The sequence below is a fragment of the Onychostoma macrolepis genome, chromosome 20, assembly GCF_012432095.1.
Source record: "Onychostoma macrolepis isolate SWU-2019 chromosome 20, ASM1243209v1, whole genome shotgun sequence".
NCBI lineage: Eukaryota > Metazoa > Chordata > Actinopteri > Cypriniformes > Cyprinidae > Onychostoma > Onychostoma macrolepis.
This window is the reverse complement of record NC_081174.1, coordinates 1016038-1042847: the sequence shown is the minus strand read 5'-3', so window position 1 is coordinate 1042847 and position 26810 is coordinate 1016038. Positions and strand designations below refer to the sequence as shown.

At 38.9% G+C, this 26810-nt stretch overlaps 1 protein-coding gene across 3 annotated transcripts in view; it reads right to left on the bottom strand.

Annotated features, from left to right (window-relative positions):
- kcnk2b (potassium channel, subfamily K, member 2b) overlaps positions 1 to 26810 on the bottom strand; it is a 56131-nt gene that overhangs the window by 2703 nt on the left and 26618 nt on the right. Inside the window, exons 4-8 of one of the 3 annotated variants that reach the window (XR_009267616.1) lie at positions 22569 to 22729; positions 9913 to 10135; positions 9700 to 9839; positions 7964 to 8772; positions 1548 to 3170 (exon numbers count right to left, since the gene is read on the bottom strand). Coding sequence is in view for 1 of the 3 variants with exons in the window: in XM_058756191.1 (XP_058612174.1) it covers positions 8449 to 8772; positions 9700 to 9839; positions 9913 to 10135; positions 22569 to 22729 (848 nt within the window). In the remaining 2 variants the exon portion in view is untranslated. Of the gene's footprint in view, positions 1 to 1547; positions 3171 to 6350; positions 8773 to 9699; positions 9840 to 9912; positions 10136 to 22568; positions 22730 to 26810 lie in introns of those variants that run through there. The other 2 variants (XR_009267615.1, XM_058756191.1) reach the window with 2 other exon arrangements.

Genomic DNA, 26810 nt, shown 5'->3' with positions numbered 1-26810 from the left:
ACAGTTCTTTGACGCCAGTTAACTGTCAGTAAATATTTAGCGTGTTTCAATTATTTTTATTTTACATTTTTATGATTTCATTAAAGGGGTGGTTTTTTTTCTTGGCTTGATTGTGTTTATGGGGTGCAGTCTAACATGTGTTCATGCTTCGTTTTTTAAAAACGCATTATTTTTCATATAATTTACCTTTATTCCACACCGCTCTGTCCCTTCTCTGACAAACGCCTCGATTATTTCCTGTTTTTATGAAGCCCCTCCCTCAGAAATACGTGTTGGGCTCTGATTGGTTAGCTGGCTCAGTGTGTTGTGATTGGCTAAACCGCCGAGCGTGCGTCTAAATGTCCCGCCCCTCAGCTCAGCGACATGTGCTCCGGTTGTATTGTAAACAATGGCTTCGTTTATATTGCTTATCAATTTGAGCCCGATTGAGATGCAGAGGATATTAGTGAAGAGGATCGCGCAGAAACTGTGCAAGCACGGCTCTTAATGGTATGTTTGTTGTCTCATACTTTTAGATATGCTGTTATTATGCTACTGCTTATGTTAGCTTTTAATATACGGTTTTATTCTAATTAAAGCTTTAATACAGTACCGCAACCACACACACGTCCATGTATAACGCTTCTCATTGCTATGTGAAAATGTATAATTGGAACAGTTTGTTGGAGCTGATCTGACGATCTGAATGAGAGAGAGAGAGAGAGAGAGATGCAGAGCAGGGCGACGCGAGGAACAGTATTAAGAACGGCTGTTTTAGAACATTAATTTTGAAACTTGTGAATCCATTAGAATCGTTAGAAGACAGAATCGCGATTCATATATGAATAGATTTTTACGTGCACCCCTAGTTTTCTCTTCCTCTTCTCTAAAGCAGCACAGCATGGCCTCGCCCCTTCCTTACATGTTCCTGAGGGCGGGGTTTATCTGGGTCCGTGACGTATCAGACCCGGGAAGTAGTTCGTTGTAGTCCCTTACCAGCCGTTTTTGTAGGCATTCAACTTCTAGAATTTTAAAAGAGGATATCTCTGTTTGCATTGAACTTTCAGCACTGCAACTTTGCAGATATTGTTTATGCTCAAACAGCAACATTACACACTAACTAACGTTAAAAAAGTGAAATTGCAATAAACCACCCCTTTAAATATGAGCTTTTTTTATAAACTCACTATTCACCCACTGTAAAATGAAATGTTTAATGCATTTTATGATGCTGATACAAAAAAGGAATATGTTTTCAGTCACAAATTATTTTAAGGTCCAATTCTCGCTATTAACAAGCCATTAACTACAACTTTTGCCTCAAACTCCTAATTTGCTGCTTATTAATAGTTAGTAAGGAAGTTGTTAAGTTTAGGTATTGGGTAGGATTAGGGATGTAGAATATGGTCATGCAGAATATGTGCTTTATAAGTAAACAGCTAATATACCAGTAATATGCATGCTAATAAACAACTATTAGCATGTGAATTGGCCCCTATACTATACAGTGTTACCATATTTTCTTTCCCTTCGTTTATATATCTCAATATGGTATTATATTTGAGGGTAAGTTTAAAACAAGTTTGAGAAAAAAGTCATCTAAAAAAGTAGTCAGAATACATTACCAAAAATGAGTAACCTAGATGATGTTACTGACTACAGTTTTCATCATGTAATCTGAAATCAGTAACAGACTACAAAAGTAATCTACTCAGCTCTCCTGGTTACAGGTCTGATTGGTTGAGGTGGGTTAAGCAGTTTTTGTCAGGATTGCAGAAGGTGATTTTTAGTCCAGGGCTGCAGAAATATCTGACACTAAAAGTGACCAAAAGCAAAAATGACCAACCCCACACTTTTGAATGGTAGTTTATGTTGGCTAAAAGGATACACTTGAAACAAAACATTTGATTGTAAGTGACTGTTTCAAATGTGTTCTCTCATAATAATCAGTTGATTAAATACTGGATAGCCTTCTGTGAGCCTGTCAGGGTTGCCATGGGAAACAAAAATTAACTGTGAACTGAAGGCACCTGTTCCCAATTAAACACAAAACATAAGGAGCAGCGTCATCTTCATCAGCAAAAAGGTGAGTATGTTCTCCCATTGAAATCCAATTACTCTCCTCATATCCTACTTCACTGTCTGCATGGGAAAAGGTCAATGTTTGAGCTTCTCTAATCTGCACATGTTGAAGCTGCCCACTAGCCATGGATCAGCTTGAGTTGAGGGATATATATCAGCAACAATAAAAAAAATTGTATCCTACTTAATTTTCAATGCAATCAATTGCTTTGTACAGTAAAGCTGATTTTGTAAGGGCTATTTGAGAACACCAAAACGATTATCTGAATAATGTTAGAAGGTTAAAAAGAGAGAAGGTTAAATCCACATGGAACCAAACATTCATGCGAAGAGCATCTTATGCACTTAAGTCTGATGCCATGCATTATCATTTTGGGTCCAAATGATGCTTCAGATCCCATAACCAAACAATAAATGGTCCTAATATACACCCATGGTATGCTGTATTACCACAGAAAAATCACGACCCTAACCTTTGTCTCCATACCAAAATCTCAAATGGCTCAATGGTGATTAATGTTTTGTGAATTGTTAAAATGCATGTTTCCCAGGTGCCATGAATCCACAGACTGTGAATTTTTAAAAGCATAAACAGCTATTGAGAGTGCTCTCACTTGAAATGGAGTAGAGACTTAAACGAATAGCAAGGACGCAGGAAAAAGGGCCTGGAGTAGTCATGCAGCACATCAAAAATGGGAATGGTTCAACTGAAGCTGCACTGCACTGCACAAATACTTGTAGTGTTAAAAGCTTTGTTGATTATGTTTGGAGCAGTATGTTAACATGAAGAATACTTTTATAATTGCCTCCACAATGACCCCCTACACTTGAGCACCCTGTGCTCAGATTCTTTTGCTGCCTTCGAGTCCACTTCAGACCTCAAGTCACAAATCAACACATTCAGTCTCTGCTTTAGCACAAAAAGCTTTTCAGTCATTTTTGACTGATTTAATTTTTGTTTCCTCAAGTCCAGAACTTGGTTACTTTTTAGAAATACACAATCTGGAAAAAAAAAAACCTGGCCTTCATTTGATGAGTGGTCATAAAAAAGGCACACATTGGCTGTTTGCGGTCAAAGGTGATTGATCATAGGAAATCAATGGGAAGGACTGTAAGGCAGAGAAATTGTTTTTAATTATTTTGAGTGAAATCTATATATCATCAAAAATATTGAACAAACACACACACAAATGAAGTGGGTGAGACCATAAAACATTGAAAAGAGGCTTTGGCTGCATGCATTGAGTCGTCAAATTTATGTGTATAGTGGCTTTTCAAAAAAGCTTTATGAAAAGTCATACTCTTATGTCTATGACAAAAAATCCAAATGTATTTTAAGCATACAATCTAGAAATGTTGTGCAGTTGGTAGATGCATTGAACAGTTCTATGTGATTTTGAGATGAAGTCATGTTATTTATCTTTTTTCATCAGATGGAAGCAGCCTGGTCCTAAAACATGTACAATTTTGAATGGTAGTTTTAGAAGTGTAGTGTAAATTTACAGGTGCTGGTCATATAATTAGAATATCATCAAAAAGTTGATTTATTTCACTAATTCCATTCAAAAAGTGAAACTTGTATATTAATATTCATTCATTACACACAGACTGATATATTTCAAATGTTTATTTCTTTTAATTTTGATGATTATAACTGACAACTAAGGAAAATCCCAAAGACACCTGGTGCCACACTCTAATCAGCTAATAAACTCAAAACACCTGCAAAGGCCTTTAAATGGTCTCTCAGTCTAGTTCTGTAGGCTACACAATCATGGGGAAGACTGCTGACTTGACAGTTGTCCAAAAGACAACCATTGACACGTTGCTCAAGGAGGGCAAGACACAAAAGGTCATTGCAAAAGAGGCTGGCTGTTCACAGAGCTCTGTGTCCAAGCACATTAATATAGAGGTGAAGGGAAGGAAAAGATGTGGTAGAAAAAAGTGTACAAGCAATAGGGATAACCGCACCCTGGAGAGGATTGTGAAACAAAACCCATTCAAAAATGTGGGGGAGATTCACAAAGAGTGGACTGCAGCTGGAGTCAGTGCTTCAAGAACCACTACACACAGACGTATGCAAGACATGGGTTTCAGCTGTCGCATTCCTTGTGTCAAGCCACTCTTGAACAACCGACAGCGTCAGAAGCGTCTCGCCCATAGACTGTAAAAAAAAATGGACGTAGTGTTCGTGACGTCACCCGTAGGTTTCTGTAAAGCGTTTTTGAAGCCTAAAGTGGGCGGAGCCGACCGCCATCTTGAAGCGTCACCGCGTCACTCCCGGATAATCGAAAATGGGCAAAAGGCGGGATGTGGGTGAAGCTGAGCTGAAACCACGCCCCTCTATAGTGACAGCAGTGCTGCCATGCAAAGACAAAACACCATAACTTCGTTTTTGGTCGAAAATGAGTTATTGATCATTTTGGGACATTAATGACCTCCTTTATCATGTGTTTAAGTATCATGGAGAAAAGCCCCGGAGAAACCAAGGCAGAACACAGTATAACATCTGTTACCGTTCTTTGACTTTGTTTTGGAAATCTCAGATAAGTTACAGTGCTCTGCATATGTTTGCATTCCTTCGTCAATACTGTGCTAGCCTGGGGTTACACGGTATTCTGCCTTTGTTTTACTGTCCATTAAAGTCTACTGCGTTTATTGTGTACTTTTATATCTGTTGGCACTTCATTAGACAAACAAATGAGAGAGACCGCGATCTAACAAACTGCTCCATATAAGCACTGTAAGCAATAACGATTAAAACATCTAATTGCCAGATTCCCAGTGTCCTACCTACAATTATTTTCTCTGTACAAATACAAATCTTTAAAGCCAGTTTTCTAAGTTTCGCACTAGCGAGTTTCACACTCTGGAGCAGAGCTCGCGGCAGTCCACCTGTCACTCAAGTGACCACGCCCTTAATTATGCAGAACTTTAAGGCTTAATATAATTTAAACGGATGAGTTATAAAAAAATTCACCCCCCTCACAGTTGTCACGGAGGGCAAAATTAGCTATATAGATCAAAATAATTTTTTGTACCAGGCTGTAAACATGTTTTTTTCTGCTGTAAAGTTGGCCATTTTAACATGGAGAGTCAATGTGATTGACTCCCTTTTGGAGCCAGCCTCCAGCGGCCAGTCGATGAATTGCAGTTTTAGTCACTTCCGTGTTGGTTTCACTAGAGGGAGCGGGAGGTTGCCGCTTGGTCTCGCCCGGGCTAAAAGACAAAAAGGACTGATGAAAGTAAATTTTGCATTTCCTTTGGAAATCAGGGTCCCAGAGTCTGGAGGAAGAGAGGAGAGGCACACAATCCACGTTGCTTGAGGTCCAGTGTAAAGTTTCCACAGTCAGTGATGGTTTGGGGTGCCATGTCATCTGCTGGTGTTGGTCCACTGTGTTTTCTGAGGTCCAAGGTCAACGCAGCCGTATACCAGGAAGTTTTAGAGCACTTCATGCTTCCTGCTGCTGACCAACTTTATGGAGATGCAGATTTCATTTTCCAACAGGACTTGGCACCTGCACACAGTGCCAAAGCAACCAGTATCTGGTTTAAGGACCATGGTATCCCTGTTCTTAATTGGCCAGCAAACTCGCCTGACCTTAACCCCATAGAAAATCTATGGGGTATTGTGAAGAGGAAGAGAGGAAGATGCGATATGCCAGACCCAACAATGCAGAAGAGCTGAAGGCCACTATCAGAGCAACCTGGGCTCTCATAACACCTGAGCAGTGCCACAGACTGATCGACTCCATGCCACGCCGCATTGCTGCAGTAATTCAGGCAAAAGGAGCCCCAACTAAGTATTGAGTGCTGTACATGCTCATACTTTTCATGTTCATACTTTTCAGTTGGCCAAGATTTCTAAAAATCCTTTCTTTGTATTGGTCTTAAGTAATATTCTAATTTTCTGAGATACTGAATTTGGGATTTTCCTTAGTTGTCAGTTATAATCATCAAAATTAAAAGAAATAAACATTTGAAATATATCAGTCTGTGTGTAATGAATGAATATAATATACAAGTTTCACTTTTTGAATGGAATTAGTGAAATAAATCAACTGTTTGATGATATTCTAATTATATGACCAGCACCTGAATACTGTAGTGAAGTTGTACACCAGGTTTCCTCAAATCTTTCCCTGGAGGACCAATCTGCTGTAAAGTTTAGCTCCAACCCTAATCAAACACACCTGAAGAAGCTAATCAATGTCTTCAAGATCACTAGAAAGTTACAAGCAGGTGTGTTTGATTAGGGTTAGAGCTAAACTCTGCAGGAGTGGGCCAGATTTGAGGATGCCTGTTGTACACTCTCAGTCAGACAACAAAGAACAAAAGCTGTTGCTGGGGCAGTACCCCTTCAAAAGGCATACCTTTGTAAGAATTACAGAACCTCAGACACTTTGAACTTCTGAGATGGACAACACACACACAGTGTATTAACATACAGACATCTGTCTCCACATCCCACTGAGAGAAAATGCGGGAAAAGGCCTCTCTCACATATGCATCAGTTCCTTTTCATCCCCTTCCTTCCCCTCACTCATCCTTCCCTTCACTCAGAATGGTCAATAGTAGAATATAATGTTCTACATGAATGGAAGTGATATTTACAGTTATGTTTGGTATCATTTGAATTGTCTCAGGGCGTCTGGTACAATGGTCTCATTCTTACAAGAAGTAAACTAAAAGGTAATACAGATCCTAAGAGTTTAGAGATATTTTGTACACTGTAGAGGTCAGTTCCCAGTGCCTTTCATGCAAATTACCTTCTGTCCCAAAAGGTGATAACTCTACTTGATCAATGCAAATTCCAATTGTTAGTCCTTGTCTCCATTTCGGGGGATGTTTATCTTGGTCAGAGTACTTAAGGAAATCTTGCAAGAAGATCAGGGCCTTCTGTAGCTGGAATGAGCCCATAGGATGAAGTGTGTTCGCAAAATACTATTGGAGTACTAGCATGGTTCTGGCATATTTCATAGTACTAGCCATAACCTGTGGTTATTGTCTCAGCTTTAGTCAAGTTGTTATATAGTTAGACTAACTATAGGAGGCTAGATAGAAACACTACTGAAGTATCATAGTGCTAGCCATAACCTCTGATTATTGTTTGAACTTTAACTCAGTTGTTACATAGGTGACTGTAGGGGGCTAACCACTATTTAAAAATGACAAGCATGAAGCGGTCTATTAAATAGTTAGTCAGAACCTCTGACTAATGATCAGACTGGAGGGTTTGTGACCGTGGGGTACATGTACATCGGCCGGCGTGATACACCCTGAGCGACATAGATTCATAATGAACGCGTAATAAAGTAAAGAGTTAACTAGAATAATCAAATGTCAGAAGAAGAAGAATTAGAAACAGATGAACCAATTTACATTTCATCCTAAATTCGAGGTCATAATAAAATGGAGTCAGATTAGAATTTAACCTAAAACTAATATTTGCATGCTGAAAAGACAGAACATGCAAGAAACCTTCATCCACCATTGGATACCTTCTTTGGGCCAAGTGCGGGGACCTTACACCTTTGCACATTATTTACCACTAAATGGTGCATATTACCTTAAATGTACAGATTAGCACCTAAAATGTAAATCAAACAAAATGGTATTAGTACCTTTTGAAAGGGTATTATCCTAATGATCCTTTTTTTTTGTACAAATAATGGTGAAACCACCTTTTTACCACATACATTAGGTAAAAAAATAAAATAAAAATAAAAACAGCCAGCAGCCAATGTGTGACCCTTTTCAATAGGACAGTTAAAACAATCCTTAAAGAAGTCTCTGTCACTGGTAATTATGACATTGTGGTGATGTTCATGTGTGCTCATCTCATAAATATGATCATTTTGACATGACTGACAGCAGGACTGCTATCGTCACTTTCACTTACCTGTTGACTGTGACTCTTCTGGTTGTGACTTCATTATGCTGGCAGAACCAAAAGTCAGGCTTTGTAGACATAGTCTTGTAGTGTGTTAGACACAACCTCAAGAGAACTCTCCGTTAGCATTCCCATTCATTTCAACTGCAGTTGCTAGGCTGTCTATATTAGCCCATTCTTGCAGCAAAAAGACTGTCATGCCTTGTAGAGCCTTGCCACAGAAAGCTTGTGAAACATCTACAGTATATTAATCTGTAATCATATAAATTCAAATAACTTGTTATACGTGGCTAACAAAATTATTAATTAGAATACATGGCTACTTATGCAAGGCCGTCAATGGAAAACAATGATTTTTGTCCACATTAAAAGTTAGGGCATATTTCTTTTATATAAAATGTCTTTTCTTTGCCCCCTTATTTTTTCTTTTGTTGTATTCTTTTTTATGCATCTTATCTTTTCACAGTTTATCAGTGAACATCTTTAGTTCCAGTTCATTTTGTTTGTATTTTAGTGATATCCCTAAAGTCAGCATAATCCGGTATGAGACCGTTGAGGAATAAGCTTCCGTTTCGTGCAAACGTGTAGGGATACACCTCTCTCTCATCTCCAAGGTTAACTGAACGTGCACGTTTCCCTGGTGTCATCTGCTGATTGACAGGTGGGCTGAGGTTTATTTCAGCGGACAGTTTGCGCTTGATTGATGCAGCACGCTGGAATTTGTCATAAATGTCGACACTCAGTCGCCGGCGTGTCTCTTTAAACTCAGCGGAGACATTAGCAGTCCATTCAGCAGCATGAGCTCGAAATTCTCCAACCTATATGCCAAAAAGAAATAGATTGATATTACAAAATAATATTTTTGGGTTAGTGCACTAAATATTCTGTCATTATTTACTCATGCTGTTCGAAACGGTATATGCCCCCCTTGACGAAAATAATTAAGCTGGACGAGAGGAGAATGTTAAGAGTGAAAAATGACTTCATTTAAAAAATATTTTAGTTTGTTCTTTACACAAATGCTATCATATGACTTCAGAATACATAGAATATATAAATTAAGTCTATGGATTTTAATGAAACTTCTTTGACTCTGCTGTTTTTCCCTATTTAGCGCTTGACAGAAATGACCATCTGCCATCATCTGCCATTGGAGAAAAAAAAAGCAAATACAGCAAACTGGTTTGGAGCAACATTATGGTGAATTATGAAATAGGGAACCAAACTCTGATAGTTGCAAGGAGAACTGGAGATAGATGTTGGTTTTATTATTGTCTTTTTTAAAACTTCTCTTTATTTGACACACACCATTTTTGCAGTGTTTGGATCAAACAAATAAAACAAATGTTTGTGCTTTGTATTTAATAATATGAAATATCTAATATTTAATAATCATGTTTACATCAAGTATCGAGCTACTGAAATAAATGTTATCCAGATGAATCCAGCGGTTTAATCCAAGTCTTTTGAAGAGATATGATCGCATTATATGATAGCTAGTGTAGGGTTTTAGTCACATATAAACATTGATCAACATGTATACTGTATACGTATTTCATTGCATTGCATTGGGTTTGGAACAACATGAGGGTGAGTAAATTATGACAGAATTTTTATTCTGGGTGAATTAACACTGTACATAAGTTCAGTTTTAATTTCATGTTGGTTTTAAAGCCTTGCATAGATGTGTGGGTGCAGCTGTTGTTTAAAGATTGCATAATTTATTGCTTCACATGAGAACATACCTCCTCTTTTGTTTTCTTGGATATGACACGAAACCAGTCTCCAATCATACTGAGAACAGCAGCGAAGTACGCTAAACCAATCAGGATCCAGAACCACACCAGGGGCTTGTAGTAGTCCAGGTACTCCAACTCAGAACCACCTGAACAAACAAGATGCTATAATCCATTTCGCAAACCACTAAGCACACGTATGTGTGTCCCATTTTTGCTCACCACTGTTCTCTTCGTGCTGGCGTCGCTCGCCCTCGCCTGCGACAAAATCTCCGAAGCCGATGGTTGTCAAGGTAATGACGACAAAGTAGATGGACTCCAATGCAGTCCAGCCCTCAATGTGTTTGAATATGATGGCCGGCAGGGTGACGAAAAGGAGACAACCAAACAAAATGAAAAGAACGGTAGAAATCACACGGATCTTGGTTTGACTCACATTCCACTTCTGAGGAAGGAAAAAAGCATGGATGGAAAGATGGAGGCATCCACAGATGGAATGATGGATGAATAAATATATATAAATTTGCAGAATCCAGAGAATATACTTAGAGAAAACAAGTACATTTTCTGAAAATAAAATGTGAGCAGTGTTTGCCGTGATAACTCTCTGTGCAAGGATGTTGGTGTTTATGTACTGCTGCAAATCAAATGAGCCCATGCTCCATGATCCTGCTTCTGGAGGGCCAAGCCAAGTTAAGCTCTAGCCCTAAATAAACACACCTGACCCAGCTAATCAAGGATCATTAGAAAATTCCAGGCAACTGTGGAAGTTAATGCAGGAAGGTGGACCTCCAGGAGCAGAATTGACTTGACGGTAAGCCCCGTCCCCCTTTAGTTACTGTTTAGTTACTCACTCGGACAAACAAACGGAGTAGCTAACTGTCTTACAATGACAGCTGTCAGTGTGAAAGCCTTGTCCCAAGATATTTTTGATAAATTTTTGACACAAAAGGACCACCTCTTGTCAAGGAGCATTCGAGTAGGACTTGAATATATGCCATGGAGGGATAAAAGATTTTAAAATAAATATGGTGGGTAACAAGATTAATTTGGAAGCAAGTGTTTAAAGTTCACAATGCAAGCGGGAGAAGCCACATGTTATGGTTGCAGATGAAAATCTAGGATTAACACTGTTCTGGGTGATTCAATTAATTTACTTTTAATCAGTAAATGTAAAATTAATTAATTTTACATTTAATCAGTTTACTATGGAAAGGTACTGAAATGTAGACCTTCATGTGTTTTTGACCTACACTGTACATGATGTGAGAACAGTCTGCCATTTAGGTTTGTACGTTAGCATGGACTCACTAACTTTAACGTTAGCTAGTTTTAGCCAGAGATACCTTGCTGAAGCACAAGATGACAGTAACGTTCTGCTTGAGCAGATGAAAATTGTAACCTAATGAGAGAATGACAATCAGAAAATGAATGTTGAATAATAAAATAAATTCCAATTTCTATTGCCTATCCTATCATGATACCTGGAACCAGTGTTACAAGTACCCCAGGCACATCATTTTGCCATTGTTGTAGCATAAACACCATCAAACGCAATCTCTATGGTGCTGACACCTAAATATGTCCAAGTTCCAGTCCCCATGCAACTAATACTCAACTATCATTGGCTCATCTGCACTCGAGGGGAGGGCCTTACTGATAGGTCGATTAGATACCCCTGCTCTTAGACCAGAGGTGTCCAAACTTGTCCTGAAGAGTTTACCTCCAACCATAATTAAACACACCTTATACAAACTAATCAAGGTCTTCAGATGCACTATAAACTTCCAGGCAATCAAGTTGGAGCTAAACTCTGCTGAATGTTGGCCCTCCAGGAGCAGGATTGGACACACTGTGATGCTATGATAGGACAAGAGCCCCAAAAGCCTGAGTACACTGCCCCAACTAAAAAGAGCCCATCTCTATGTCTTCTACAATATTCTGGTGAAAATATATGGCAAGGATGTCAAGGGTTCTCAGTCTAAACCTTAGCAAACTACCTCACAAAAATTGAGCCCATAACCATGTCTCTATAATGCTGAGGATAATCTGTATGTGTAACTGAAATGAATGTTACTGTTTGTACAGTACAGTGTGGTCTTGTTCTGCTCATTTCGGGGATGCACTCCTATTCTTTAGTAATTAATACGCTTTACGCATAATGGAAAACACTTTTGAGAAAAATCTTTACACTCCCATGAGACAAAGACTCCAGACATCTTTTAATAAAGCAGTTTCATTTTACGTGGAGCTGGTTGTTATCATCTCTGCAATGACATTAAGCAAGACTCCCGGCACCTGTGTGCATCTCCCCAGATCACCGTTTATTCTTTCCTTCCTTCCTCTCTCTTTGGTACACCTCCTTGTACACTACCTAGCTTATGCATTCTGGGTATTGCGGTCCCTATCAGTACACCTCCCTTTTGAACTCTTTTTTTTTTTTCCTTCACAACAAATTCTTGTCAAGGTTTAGTTAAAAATATCTTAAACCATTTTTTCCCCTTTTATAGTTCTATTTAACTTCATTTCATAATACGTTAAGTCTATCAGGAGGCTTGTAAATGGGGTGGAGATGCTTTCTGTTTCTTTGCAGTACCCCTCTCTGTCTGTACCAAATGCGATGCAGCTGGAATGTGTGATGAACTGTAATTCACTGCCTGGTGCTTTCTTTTATTCTTGCAGGTATAGCTATATGTGATCCATCTTCCCTGGGTTTTGGTGTGTAGAGCATGAAGAAAAGCAATGCTCCAGAGGTCAGCACAACTTTGTTGTGGTCTTATTAATCTGTTCAAAATGTGTGTGAAACAAACTGAGGTCCTTTTTCTGAAATGACCTCCTCCGGGATGTACAAACGATTCTTTGACTGCTTTTAACCATGTATTCTGAGGATATAGTGTTTCTATGTGGAATCTCTACATATCTGGAGAAATAGTATGAGCAGGTATGCTTTCTTTTCCTACTCAAAGAGATCCATGTCCACTTTTTTGCCAAGGAAGTGCAGGAAAAGAAGTAGGTAGAGGCGGTTCACAGTGAGGGAGTCTGTGCTGATTACATTTTTACATTTGTGGCATTGTGCAACCATTTGGTGATTGTTTATTGATATACCAGGCCACCAGGATTAGAAATTAAGGGGAAATTAAGGGGAAATCCTGTTAGAAATTATTGTCGATTATTGTTCTTGATATTGTAATAATGATTAATGTTGATTAACAGAATACATATAATTTTTTGTTTTGTGTCTGCGTTTTGGGAAAACTGCTTGTCATATATTCTGGCTCTGGCTTAGACAAACATCTCGGTCCATGAAGTTAGTCTAGTCTAGCACAAATAGACACTTATCATTTACACACGTTTCATTTTAATCGCGACAGCCGCAATGGATGGTTTAATTGTGCAGGGGCATTTTTTTTTGCCACATTATCTTGAATTTGTGGTCATTTTTGTTCATTTTGGTTGCATTTTTGCCACAAGCCCCTGTTAATTTCTGACACTGCAGGCCACCATGCTGAATATGCTGAACTCTTGCTCAACACATTATTTCTTAGTGGCTATCAAGTTTTTTCTTTCTTTCTGTAGAGTCACTGGAATTACAAGTCTTTCTCATTAGCAGGAGAATATCTGGGAATGCCAGTTCTGCCCTCACCTATCAATAAGGCATTGGCTATTATACTGATACTGTTACTAAAATCATGCTTTTCTAGTCAGATGGAGTAAGTTTTTTGAAAGTTTTATGGTCACTAAGGCCCAATCCCATTTCTACCCCTTAGCCCTCCCCCTCACCTCCGTTTTGCATGTTCACGTGAAGGGGTAGGGGTGTCTCGATTCTCTTTTGGTTGGAGGGGTAGGGGTAAGGGGAAGGGCCAGATAGCCCTTCAAACAAAGATTTTTCGGGACCACACTACAAACGAAGGAGTATGAATCATCTCAGTGTAAACCGGCTGCAGCGGCAACATGGCTGCCCGAGCGAACAAAAAGACACATAAATGTAAACATCACTGGCATTAATAAAGATTTTAATGAAAAGTAATCATTTGTTTTATGTTACATTCAATCGTGAGTTCATATTTACAGTCATGTTATTCAAAGAAATGTTTGCAAAAAATCGCTAAAGTTTCCTAACGTCGTATCATTACTGACTGCATGATAGTACCACAACATATTTTCATGTCTGATCAGGGCGATAACCTCCATAGACATTGAGGGGCTAGTTCCCCCAATAATTAGAAATCGCTAAACCTTTTTCTCAAATATTGAGAGAGAGAGAGAGAGAGAGAGAGAGAGAGGAGTGTACGGGCGTCTACACGTGTGCGTTTCTTTTTACTATGAGTGAGTTTACGTTACTTCAAAAACAGCAATTTTATCCTCCACGTTGAATAGAATGCACCATAAACATGTTTGCCAACAGAATCGCAAAATAGATTTTAAGCAAATCAACGAGTGAATTACCCACTGCTTTAAAACATATCTGTTGGACATTATTCAAGTTAAAAACACAAAAGCAGGCACACAAACACATTTAGTAATGTTAAATCTTCCTGAAAATGGCCGATTAAAAGTTTATATTCTGAAATCTATTTATAGGTTTTGTTCTGTGTGCATTAAATTACATTTGGATGTAAATGGTCCTTTTCCTGACATAAATGTGAAACACTGAGCTGTGGATCACCTTTATGAGGCTGTCCAGGTCTGGTGTCGGGCATCTTCATCTGTCTTTATTTTGATTAGGTTCAGATTCCTCTGCAGTTGTTGTATGTTGTAAAAAAAAAAAAAAAAAGCTAAATATCCATTCATGTCATGCAACAGGCAAGCAGTAATAATAGACTATTATCCGCCAGAATGCAGATTCGTCACGTGACAACATCTTACGCAAATGAGATTGGGAAAGCCATTAGTAAGTTTTATTTTATTTTATTTATTAATTTATTTACAATAAATAACAGTAAAATATATTAAAATAACTACATTATGTGCATATTTACTTTTGAGTTGAAAACATTATTAATTAACAAACATTTGGTAAAATCTTTCAATCGTTTGGGGGGCAAGGCCCCTGGCCCCCCTGCAATCTCCACGCATGAGTGCAGACCTTGCAGATATGAAACGAGTCTTTCACACTCCAGCATCACTGCCACTGACTCGTTTTCAGTTGTCAGTATACATCAGACTCCAGGATATGTATGTGACAGGTTTCCATCATATCGTTTCTATGTCAAGACAGCACCTACCCCACAAGAGAACGCATCTGCAGCAACCTTTGGTGAACTCAGGTTCTCTCTAGGCCTGCGAAAGGCCTGTCTCTGAGACCCACTGACTGAATATTTGTCAAAACCCTGGCAGGCGCAGGTCATGTTCAGCTTTGTTTTGCCTGAAGACAAGAATGTCGTCGGTATGACAAATCACTCCGCTGACTCCCTCCAATAGCTGGAACATTTGTCTCTGAAATTGTTTGTGCATGTGATTTTTTTTCGTGCAGTGACAAACTGCATTTGAAGTAATTTTTTTTTCAAAATCATCTGGTGTATCAGTGAACGAACCATCCAATGATATCATTTTGTGATGGACATAGATAGAGTACCTGCCCTTGAAATGCAGCGGCCATGGATGGTTAAGTAATATGCAAATTAACACATCCTTGGCAGACAATGGATTTTCTGGTCACAGGCTGGGGAGCGAGGAAATATCTATTAGCATAGTAAGAAGCACCCACCGAGTGCACCTTTCAATAATGCATTAGGGAGTACTAATAAAAACACTAAGCTGTCACTGACAAAACATAAAGGTTTATGTGCAAGGGAATTATTTTGGATTAATCTGTTCAGAGACATGTTTGGTTGGAATCTCCAGCTGCTTCTGTTGTTTCTCACAATATTATGAGAAAGTATTTTTTTTCTTAGTATGGGTCAATATCACAGTAAAACTACATTTTTTACTGTTTACTGTCCACATGAAAGATAAATGTCAACAAACCTACTTTGACAGCAGCAGGATTTCCTTATGCAATATGCATTTTGTGATCCTGATGCTGCTAACTACTAATAGGACCCACTTATAATCATGGCAAGCCTATATGACATTACTGAATTCATAGCAGGTGAAATACGGAGTACAGAGCATTCAGATTCAAGACTACAAATGCCTGTTCCTGTCAAAACCTTGTAAAAACCATGAGATTTTTATAAATATAATTGTAAAAATGAGGCAGTATGAAATATTGAATACGAAGGACCCTCAGCATGCAGTGCCCTAAGTTAAATAAATATTTAATAGGTATTGCATTATGCTGTCAGAATGAGGGAGTTAGAGGGAGTAATTAAAAATGTGATGTCATGATTTTTATCTAAATTAAAAGAAGACGAAATGGAACATTTGTGTTAAGAACACTCTAGTTATCATGTGTGATTAATTTTAAAGAGTGTTATTTTCAATTGAAATTTTAAAAAGCAACAGCATATTAAATTGTGGGACAGGTCTTGTCACATATCTCAATTAGCGATTTATATTTTATTTATATTTCTGATGGTTCTCATTCTCTGTCTGACTTTTTATTTAAATAGTTTAATATTCAGTAGTTATTGTGTTACATATTAAGTGAAAAATCTATCAGCCATCTAGTTGAAGTGTCCACTTTGATAAATGTGACCTGTTTTAATGAAACGGCTTTCCTGAACAGACCAAATGAAAATACAATTAATTAAGTGGAACATGTTTCATCAACGATCATCAAGAGCACTTAGTGAAGACAGTGTGTTTCCATCTGTGCTGCCTTTGATTATGCTGTACAAACAGGAAGTCAACAGAGAGCAAGCATAGAAAAGCTGAAAGTGACTTTATCAGCTGGGACAGGTCTGTGGACAGAGCACGGATAAAAGACTGGGATAGTCTGCAGCATTGGGAAAGTGATGTGACACATACAGCTACTCATGCACTTTATAAATCTCCTGAAGGAATGGAGAAAGGTAGAAGACACAAGGAATATAAGGTAAGAAGCTGTCTGAACTGTCACAGAATTTCTGATTTCCATTAATAAACCCTGAGCCGGGTCTGCAGCACTCGCCTGTCTGTTTTTCAGAGTGAGACTGTGCAAGTAGCACGCTGCCCATATCATTATATTAGAAAGATGGCCACTGCGGCTCTGATTAATGGTACTATGGCTCATTCATACCTTCCGACTTCTGCCGCAATCATGTTTCGACTGATTTTTGGTTTGTCACCAATCTTCTTGTATTCTTGTACATTTTTCTTAAGTCTCACAATCAGATATTTCAATTCCTCTACGGAGCCACAATGCAGACTTTGATAGGCACAGCCCATTTTCTCACCATGTTCATGCAGTTAGGAAATCACAGATGTACTCACTATTATTACTGTGATCACAGGTGTATTCACTTTTCAGGGGTGCACAGATCTACTGTACCTACCTGCAGAGTTAAGTTCCAGTCCTGCTTCAACACAGCTGTCTGGAATTAATCATGTGCTCATGAAGATCTCAATTAGCTGGTTCATGTGTGGTTGATCAGGGTTGGAGCATAACTTTGCATAAAGGTAATCTCCAGAAATAGGATTGGGCATTACTGACTTTTGTTGCATTGAGTTTATACTTTAGGATCTGTATATACAATATCATCTTCAAAAAGTGCTTGTTTTTTGGTTCTTTACACAACCCAAGCTCATGAAAATACCTGCCTCTATATATATATATATATTTCTGCAACACCGTAATTATGTACCTTACTGCATGCTTGCAGCAGTTTCAAAGTGGAATGTCCAGAGAGTGGCGCTAAAATACACGTTCAATATGTGACGTGGCACGTTTTTATTACGTTGGTAGAGGCACGAATTGCAGCGTTTTTATTACGGTGCTTGAGGTATGTATCAGCTGCTTTTCCACTGTCGGGCCGGTGCGGGCCAGTGCTTTAAACGGGCTGGGCGGGGCTAATAGCCTCAGACCTGTAGCACCGAGCCCAAAATCATGATGCATTTCCACCATCGGGCCAGAAGCTCCGCTGTGCTTCACTAAAACCCGCCCTTTACACGTCTCTCTGGAACAACGTCACGCAACCCCATCATTTCATCAACAAAGAGAAGTTATCAGAAAACTAATCAGAAATAAGTCACTGGAACTAGCGCGATAACAAACGAACATGATACATTTTGTTAGATTTAAATCCAAAAGCATCGATGTTTTACAATAGCCTATTAAGTGATACATCGATCATAATGAATTAATTTATCAGGATTGAAAATTAGTCACACAGAAATAAAGCAATGTGAACCACTATTTCACAAAAGAAAGAGGACAAATAGGCCTACGTACCCTACTTATTCAGTAGAGTCTGTTTCTGTTTATTTGTAGTCACAGTATACATCACGTTAAGAATGATAATTTCTATATTTTTCCATCAAAAATACGACCTGAGTAGCAGAGGGAGCTCCCGCACAAAAACACTATATATTTTTATGACACACACGGAGCTAAAGTCTCAAGACGAGACTTATGACAGATAAAATATGCTACTAAATAAATACACGATTGTTATAGAGAATGAGAAGCTGACGTCTGATTTCTTCAAGCGGTCGTATTTACCATGTTTAGTATGGTAATGTTAATGGCTAGCGTGCATAGTCTTTTGCATGGCTTATAAATATTTCTGCCTTGTATGGTGATTATTATCCACATCGGATCAAGTTATTTCAAACACTCGCTGCTGTCTGAAAGTGAGTTTTGAGCTAAAATTATTTTAAAAGTCTTTAATGCCGGTGTTATAGCTGTTAACTTTATGAAATGATCTGCAGCGCTGACGCTCTCAAGACGCGGAGAAACTCCGCCTTTGTTCATAACCACTCCTCTAGCCCCAGTTGGCCCGCTTTGGCCCAAGGTTTTGGCCATGGGCCCTGAGGAAGCACCGACGAGGCACGATCAAGCCCCGGAAGTGACAGTGGAAACGCGACTGGCCCTGGCACGCACTAGCACGCCCGCTTTTGGCCCGACAGTGGAAACACGGCTATTGAGGCTGTTCATAATTAAAATATCCGGGGAGTGTTGCTAAAGGTTAATGCTCTGTTGTGTTGACAATCATGCGCGTCAGACTTCCTGTGTGGGAACGCTGTGCGCCTCTGGCTGCCGCTCCATGCTGGGTTGTGTGTTTGTTTGTGATCGTCTGTGTTCGCTACTATACCACTATTACTACTACCACTACTTTTCCGCAAAACTGTATATTGGATTTACTCTCCCTGTTTGGCTGATGGACTTTGGCAAACTGGATTCACTTTACTGTTCAGCTGGAGTACTTTGTTGTTGCCGTTGGGAACTCCTGGTTGTCAGCCTGCTGTGAGCCCTCTCACCCCTAGATTCTACATCTATCGGACTGACTGTGAGGTGAGTTAACAATCTTCTTACTAGTCTTTCTACTGGCTTACTGTCTGGTTGGGTAGCTTTCCTCTCTGTAAGCTTTTATTGATGTTGGGATGGTTGCGGTTCTGGCTAACGCGGAGCTGCTGACTTCTGGTTTTCTTATGGCTATCACCAACAAGTCATAGGCTTTAGTACTTGCGCTGTCTCTGGTTCTCTTTACTACTATCGGACTACCTTCCAACACGGAATTTGGATACCTGCCTAGTGAACTCAGGGCGCTCGACGTGCACCCATGCCTTGACTCTGTGCTCATTGCTGCTCGCTCTGGATTATCCGACATCCGTGTTACATACATCGCTCGGATTTTTACTATTCAGCAGCCAAAACCTTCGGTTATTCCGTGCATCTGGACTAGTAACAGAACTTTGGTGAATTCAAAACGTCTATCAAGAGACTGTCATCCATTGCGAGCGCTTGTCTATGTAAAAAAGTCAGCCTCAACTTGCAACTCTACTCGCCTCTGTTGAACTGTCGCTCCATCTCAGATAAGGGCCCCAATCTAAACGAATGAATTACAGATACCGACTTGGACATGTTATTTCTTACTGAGACTTGGCAAACACCTAATGATTTCATCAAACTAAATCTGCTTACACCGAATGGTTATCAATACTTGTCTAAGCCGCCTCTATCTGGTAAAGGAGGTGGCCTTGCGGTCATTTGTCGTAACTCCATAACACTCACTCAGATGGAATTTTGAATGCATGGCTTTGAAGGTCGGCTCAAACTGTCCCCTCACAATTATTCTGACCTATAGACCACCTAAACAGCAAAATGACTTTTTCTCAGAACTCAGCGAACTACTAAAACTTGTTTGTGCATTATCGGCCCAGGTCATCTTACTTGGTGACTTTAACATCCATCCATATTGATACACCCTGTTTTATTAGTACTCAGTTAAAGACTGTTCTGGACTGTTTCGATCTTCATCAGAATGTCAACTTCCTTACTCACATTCATGGTCATACGCTCGACTTAGTCTGTACATTAGGTTTAAATAATATCAGTGGACTGGCTACTCCAATTTCTGATCATAAGCTTATTATTTTTGACTTCACAATAACTTATCCAACTAAACGTATTGAAAACAAAACCATTTTTTATCGTAAGTTCAGTGCTATCAATGTTGATTCACTTACTGCCTCTATTGCTTCATCTGTTATTTCTGATGTACTCAATTTTACTTGTCCATCCAAGATATATGATTTGTACCACTCTGCTATTGCTAATGTTTTGGACGAGCATGCTCCAATCAGGACTAGGTCTGTTCCCATGTCCCGCTCCGCTCCATGGTACAACAATGAGCTACGTGCTATGAAAGCCAAAGGCAGACAACTTGAACGCCTTTTTAGGAAAACAGGTCTAACTGTACACTTTCAGGCATTTTCAGATCATGTTAAGCACTACAAAACTGCCTTGAATGCAGCTCACTCTTCCTACATTTCCAAAACTACTAACATATCAAACAATAAGCCTAAATCACTTTTAGCATGGTGAACCGGCTAGTGTACAAGTCTCCTATACATAATGCCTCTCTACAAGAATCTGATGACTTATGTTGTTATTTTTACGCTACTTCCAGGGTAAGCTGGATGCTTTATGTGGTAGATTTGGTACAGAATTGACCACACCTACTTGTGAGCTAGCTCGGCCTATTCAATTGCTTGATAGCTTTTCCTTGACAAACCCCACCTTAATTAATGAAATAATACTGAAATCGAACTCTTCTTAGTGCCGTGTTGACCCTGCACCTACATTCCTTTGAAACACTGTACCTCTGCTATTTCTGGTTATATTTCACATCTTGTAAACATGCCTCTTATTTCTGTTACTGTTCCAGTTTCACTCAAAACTGCTGCTATCACTACTATTCTTAAAAAGCCAACTCTGGACCCAGCTGACTACGCTAATTATCGTCCAATCTCCAACCTACCATTTGTTTCTAAAATCATGGAAATATATTTGATGGACAGACAATAGTACATCACTATGCATAGCTACAAATCTCCCACTGTCCCTCTTAAACAGGGTGTGCCACAGGGCTCAGTTCTAGGGCCATTATTATTTATCATTTATATTATGCTCCTTGGACAAATTATTCACCGCCATGGTTTTCAGTATCACTGCTATGCCGATGATATTCAGATATATACTTCTTGCCGACCTGACTCTATTCATAAGACTGCTACTCTATTGACTTGTCAACTAGTTAAAAACCTGGCTTAACTCCAACTCTCTCAGCTTGAATTTGACAAAAACAGAAGTTTTACTTGTCGGTTCCCCAACTGTAACAAAAAACATAACTAACCCCCCTAAAACTGACCTTCAAACTGACCATCAATTTTTCCACCTGCCACCGTCAAAAACTTAGGTATCATTCTTGACTCTTCACTAAATATAGATGCTTATATTAGCAAACTCTCCAAAGCTGCATTTTTTCAACTTCAACGTATTGCCAAACTCTGTTCCTTCATGAGCCCAAAAGACGCTGAATCACTAGTACATGCATTTATCACATCTCGCCTTGACTACTGTAACGCTCTTTTTTCTGAATTACCAGCACGCTCCATCTCCCGTTTGCAATATTTTCAAAACTCTGCTGCAAGAATGTTAACGTACACCAAACGCTCTGCTCAAATCACTCCTATACTTTTTAACCTCCACTGGCTACCCGTGTCCTCTCATATCATTTATAAAATTCTTCCGCTTACCTTTAAGTCACTTTACGGTCTTGCACCTACTTATCTCTCTGACCTACTTTCTCCATATACTGCTTCTCAACCCAACCCTAAACCTACCAAATAGTGAAATGCAAAAATGCTTAAAAAAAAAAAAAAAACGCATTTGTTGGTGCAGCCGTGCTACTCTAAGTTCCTTATATGGATTTGAGCTGTTTTGTCGAACCGTAGTTTCACGGAGTTCGTACCGGACCTCTTAATCACTCAAGTGCAAGTGAGCAAGCAAACCTACTAAATTAGAAAACTCATGTATATGAAGCTCTATATGTGATGGCAATATTCAAAAGTATCAGTTTTCAAATAGCGCCAGATTTTAAAATTGTTTTGAAGTCATAACCTAATATTCTGCAAGTAATAGTGCAAAAATTAGCCTTTATTAATCAAAACTCTGTACCTGTAAATCATACTTTGTGTAAAAAAGGAATAAAAGTTGTGAGAGTTTTACTGGCTCTACTGTTAATTTCAACTGGAAACTACAGTGATTTGTACACATAGGTATGTTTTTTTGGTTCTGCAGAAATGTATATACAGGCACATATTTCCAATAAACCTAGTTTGTGTTTATAACAAGAGGAAATAATTTACTTGTCAACTTCACAATTAGGAATCATTTGTACTTACTTCTGATGTCAATTATATAATGTCTGATGTAAATTACATAAATGTAAAATGGTTTTGTACTGACTGAACTAATATTTAATATCAATGTAAAAACTGCTTTAACTCACATCAATCATCCCCTCCACTTTAGCAATTGCCTTTCCGAAGATTGTTCCAAGCTGATCTCCCACTCCTGCCAGCAAGAACCCAAACAGAGGAATTCCCAACAGGGCATAGATAATACAGAAGATGCGTCCACCCTCTGTGTGAGGTGAGATATTCCCAAATCCTGGAGTGAATAAAGGAAAATAATAATAAGCACTCAAAAAGTATTTGAGAAATGACTTTTTTCAAAATTGTACAAATTGTTGTTACCTCTTGAGTGCTTGTATTTAGTTTAAAACACACACACACACACACACACACACACACACACACACACACATACATACTCAAGCTGTTTACTACAATAATGTAACTTGATAAGACAAGGCGAGATGTGATGATTAAAAATTAAATTATGCAATTAAAGAAGTGATGAAACAAGAATCTCCAATACCTGAATGCTTGTTTTATACACAGCAATGGATTTAAGATAATAAATGGGTAAGATTTTAAACTGTCTTTTTCTCAAATATCATTTTATGTCCATCTTTATTAATGTGGCGAAAAGCTGTGTAATTAATGATGCGACTGTACATTACACCTTAAATATCTGTCTTGTCTGAACTTCAACTAAACTCAAAGCAGTTTTCACTTTAACTTTTTCTTTTCAGAAGCTTTGCATTCAAAGAATGAATGAAATATTCAACTCAAATCAATATTTTGTGTCTAATTATTTACTTACATGCATGGCAAGTAGCCATGTAATAAGCATGATAAAGTCTAGGGTCTAGGGCATAGGTCACTAACAGGTGGACACGGTCCGGGTCCGGACCCAGAAGCCGTCCCATCTGGACCCGGACCTACATATCTAGCTTCTATTTCAACTGGCGCAGCTTTTGTAGTCTTTACGGTAGCGGACTCCGGTCCGAATCAGTGAAAGCTTTTGACATAATGAAATAAACACCAAACGATAATTTCTAGTACATCAAATTTATATCTAGCAGATCAAGGTCAGCTCTAGAGCCGTTTGGGTGCGGTCATGCGTGCAGTGATGAGAGCAGAGAGCTGCCCGCTGCGCGCAGACAGATGAAACTTTCAGTGGGTGAAAAGCAATGGCATTTTCAAAAATTAGGAAAGTTGACGGGTCCTTAAAAATCTTAAATGTTACAAGAAAGTCTTAATTATGATTTCAGGAGGTGTTAAATGTGGGGACTGAAAGACAAGAATTGCGCTATTCTTTGAATAAATATGAGCGCTGCACGTTTCAAAGTCATCTGCTTCGCTGCTTTGTGGAGTCTGTCTCTTGGGCTTTGTGTACTGCCATTCCCAAAGCGCCACCTGCTGGAAGAGAATGATTTTCCATTTTCAATCAGCCCGTACAGTCTGCTGTTGTCAAAGGCCAATGTGAAAATCAATCCATGTTTTTAAGCAAACACGCAGAGTTGTAAATGTGAACTGGTGGATCAACAAGAAGATGTGTTATAAAATGTAAACAATTAAGGCAGTAAAATATATTTATATGTTATTTAATTAATATAATACTTGATTGTTTTTGTGAAAACCTGCATCTGAACAGTAAATCGTGCTGTTTACAGTCATTTAATTTTTTATTTATTTTTATTTTTTTGTGCAGGTCTTAAAAAAAAAAGGTCTTTAAAAGTCTTGAATTTAAGCTTAAATATCCTGCAGATACCCTGGCCTGGCAAAAACCATCGATTGTTTTTTATATATAATTGGTCGGACCTCGGCTGGTGGGGAGGGTTCATTACTGGACCTCGAGCCGTTTTAGTTGAAGACCCCTGGTCTAGGGTCTATAAGGTCTATTTTGCAATAACAACCCACTGGAAGTACACTATCCCTTACTTAAATGTCAGTCATGTGTGAAAAATGCCATTTTACTTGTGATTGATTACAGCAGCATGAACACACCAACTATGCATGCAGTCAGAGTATCTGCGTCTCAGAAGTACATTGTGTTTTTCTGAAGGATTACAGACAACAGATTGTCATTCACAAAATTCCAAAAGATTTTGAAACAACATCAAAGGATATTTAGAGATGACTGGCAAGTACTGGACGATTATGATGATACTTCATCCAATATATTATAAAGTGCCTATATATTAAATGCCTATATTTTAATTGAAGAGAATATCATTATAGCAATAGGTTATAATTAATACAGTACACCCCTCACATTTTTGTAAATACTTTATTATATCTTTTCATGTGACAACACTGAAGAAATGACACTTTGCTGCAATGTAAAGTAGTGAGTGTACAGCTTGTATAACAGTGTAAATTTGCTGTCCCCTCAAAATAACTCAACACACAGCCATTAATGTCTAAACCGCTGTCCACAAAAGTGAGTACACCCCTAAGTGAAAATGTCCAAATTGGGCCCAATTAGCCATTTTCTCTCCCCAGTGTCATGGGACTCGTTAGTGTTACAAGGTCTCAGGTGTGAATGGGGAGCAGGTGTGTTAAATTTGGTGTTATCTCTCTCACTCTCTCATACTGGTCACTGGAAGTTCAACATGGCACCGCATGGCAAAGAACTCTCTGAGAATCTGAAAAAAAAGAATTGTTGCTCTACATAAAGATGGCGTAGGCTATATGAAGATTGTCAAGACCCTGAAACTGAGCTGCAGCATGGTGGCCAAGACCATAGAGCGGTTTAACCCTCTAAGCGCCAAAGTCGCAAAATTGCGACAAGACGTCATACTTCATTAAACAGACTGTAGTTCCAAATATGGTGTAGTATCTCATTTGTATTCCCTACCACTAAATGGCAGACATGTAGTACTTCGATTCTAGACCAAAATTGTTCGAGGAAATAGCAGAGCAAGTGAGCTAACGTGTCATTGATGCGGAAGCAGTTCAGTTCATAGCGTCTGAGTAAATTGTGAGATTTGTGAGAGAAAATCGCCAAATGGCTAATAAAAAGTTGTACTGTGAGGACGTGTTGCAAATGTTATTCGCCTATTCTGACTCTGAAGGGGAATATTTGCCTTTGGAAATGACGATACAGGGGAGCTACAGTTCATTTAGGGAACCATGAATGCCAACATGTACTGTGACATACTGAAGCAGAGCATGATCCCCTCCCTTTTATTCCAACATGATAACGACCCCAAACACACCTCCAAGAGGACCACTGCCTTGCTAAAGACGCTGAGGGTAAAGGTGATGGACTGGCCAAGCATGTCTCCAGACCTAAACCCTATTGAGCATCTGTGGAGCATCCTCAAATGGAAGGTGGAGGAGCGCAAGGTCTCTAACATCCACCAGCTCCATGATGTCGTCATGGAGGAGTGGAAAAGGACTCCAGTGGCAACCTGTGAAGCTCTGGTGAACTCCATGCCCAAGAGGGTTAAGGCAGTGCTGGAAAATAATGGTGGCCACACAAAATATTGACACTTTGGGCCCAATTTGGACATTTTCACTTAGGGGTGTACTCACTTTTGTGGCCAGCGGTTTAGACATTAATGGCTGTGTGTTGAGTTATTTTGAGGGGACAGCAAATTTACACTGTTATACAAGCTGTACACTCACTACTTTACATTGTGGCAAAGTGTCATTTCTTCAGTGTTGTCATATGAAAAGATATAATAAAATATTTACAAAAATGTGAGGGGTGTACTCACTTCTGTGAGATACTGTATATTCAAATTATTGAATAATAACTCATTTAATTAGAATATTTATTAAATTAAATAATAAAACACCAACAACAATGTGCTGTCAGGGTTATGTTCTGTTTTGGTTGAGTTTTCTGTGTTCTGTCCTGTTTTTTTTCTTCCCGAGTTCCCTTTAGTCTCTTTAGTTCCTAATTAGTTCACACATGTTCTGTTTCAGTTAATCATACTCTGTGTATTTAAGATAGTTTTCTCAGTTCAGTGTTTGAATCAGTGTTTGTATGTGGATGTGGTTAGGTTTTTCCTACGATCTCCTGAGTGTTCTTTGTGGATTTATTTAAGACTGTGTTTGTTATTTTACTACATCGCTGTGTCCTTTACTACAGCCACCATACTTGGCAACAGAATATTTACAAGAACTCAAATATGATTTGATGATAGGAAAAACAAATTAGGTAGAAAAAGTGGATGTGGGCTCTCAAGAGCATGAGCTGAGGAGTCTTCCTATGACACTTGGCTCAATCAAGCCCACCGTTCACGGCTCAATCAAGCCCACCGTTCACGGCTCAATCAAGCCCACCGTTCACGGCTCAATCAAGCCCACCGTTCACGGCTCAATCAAGCCCA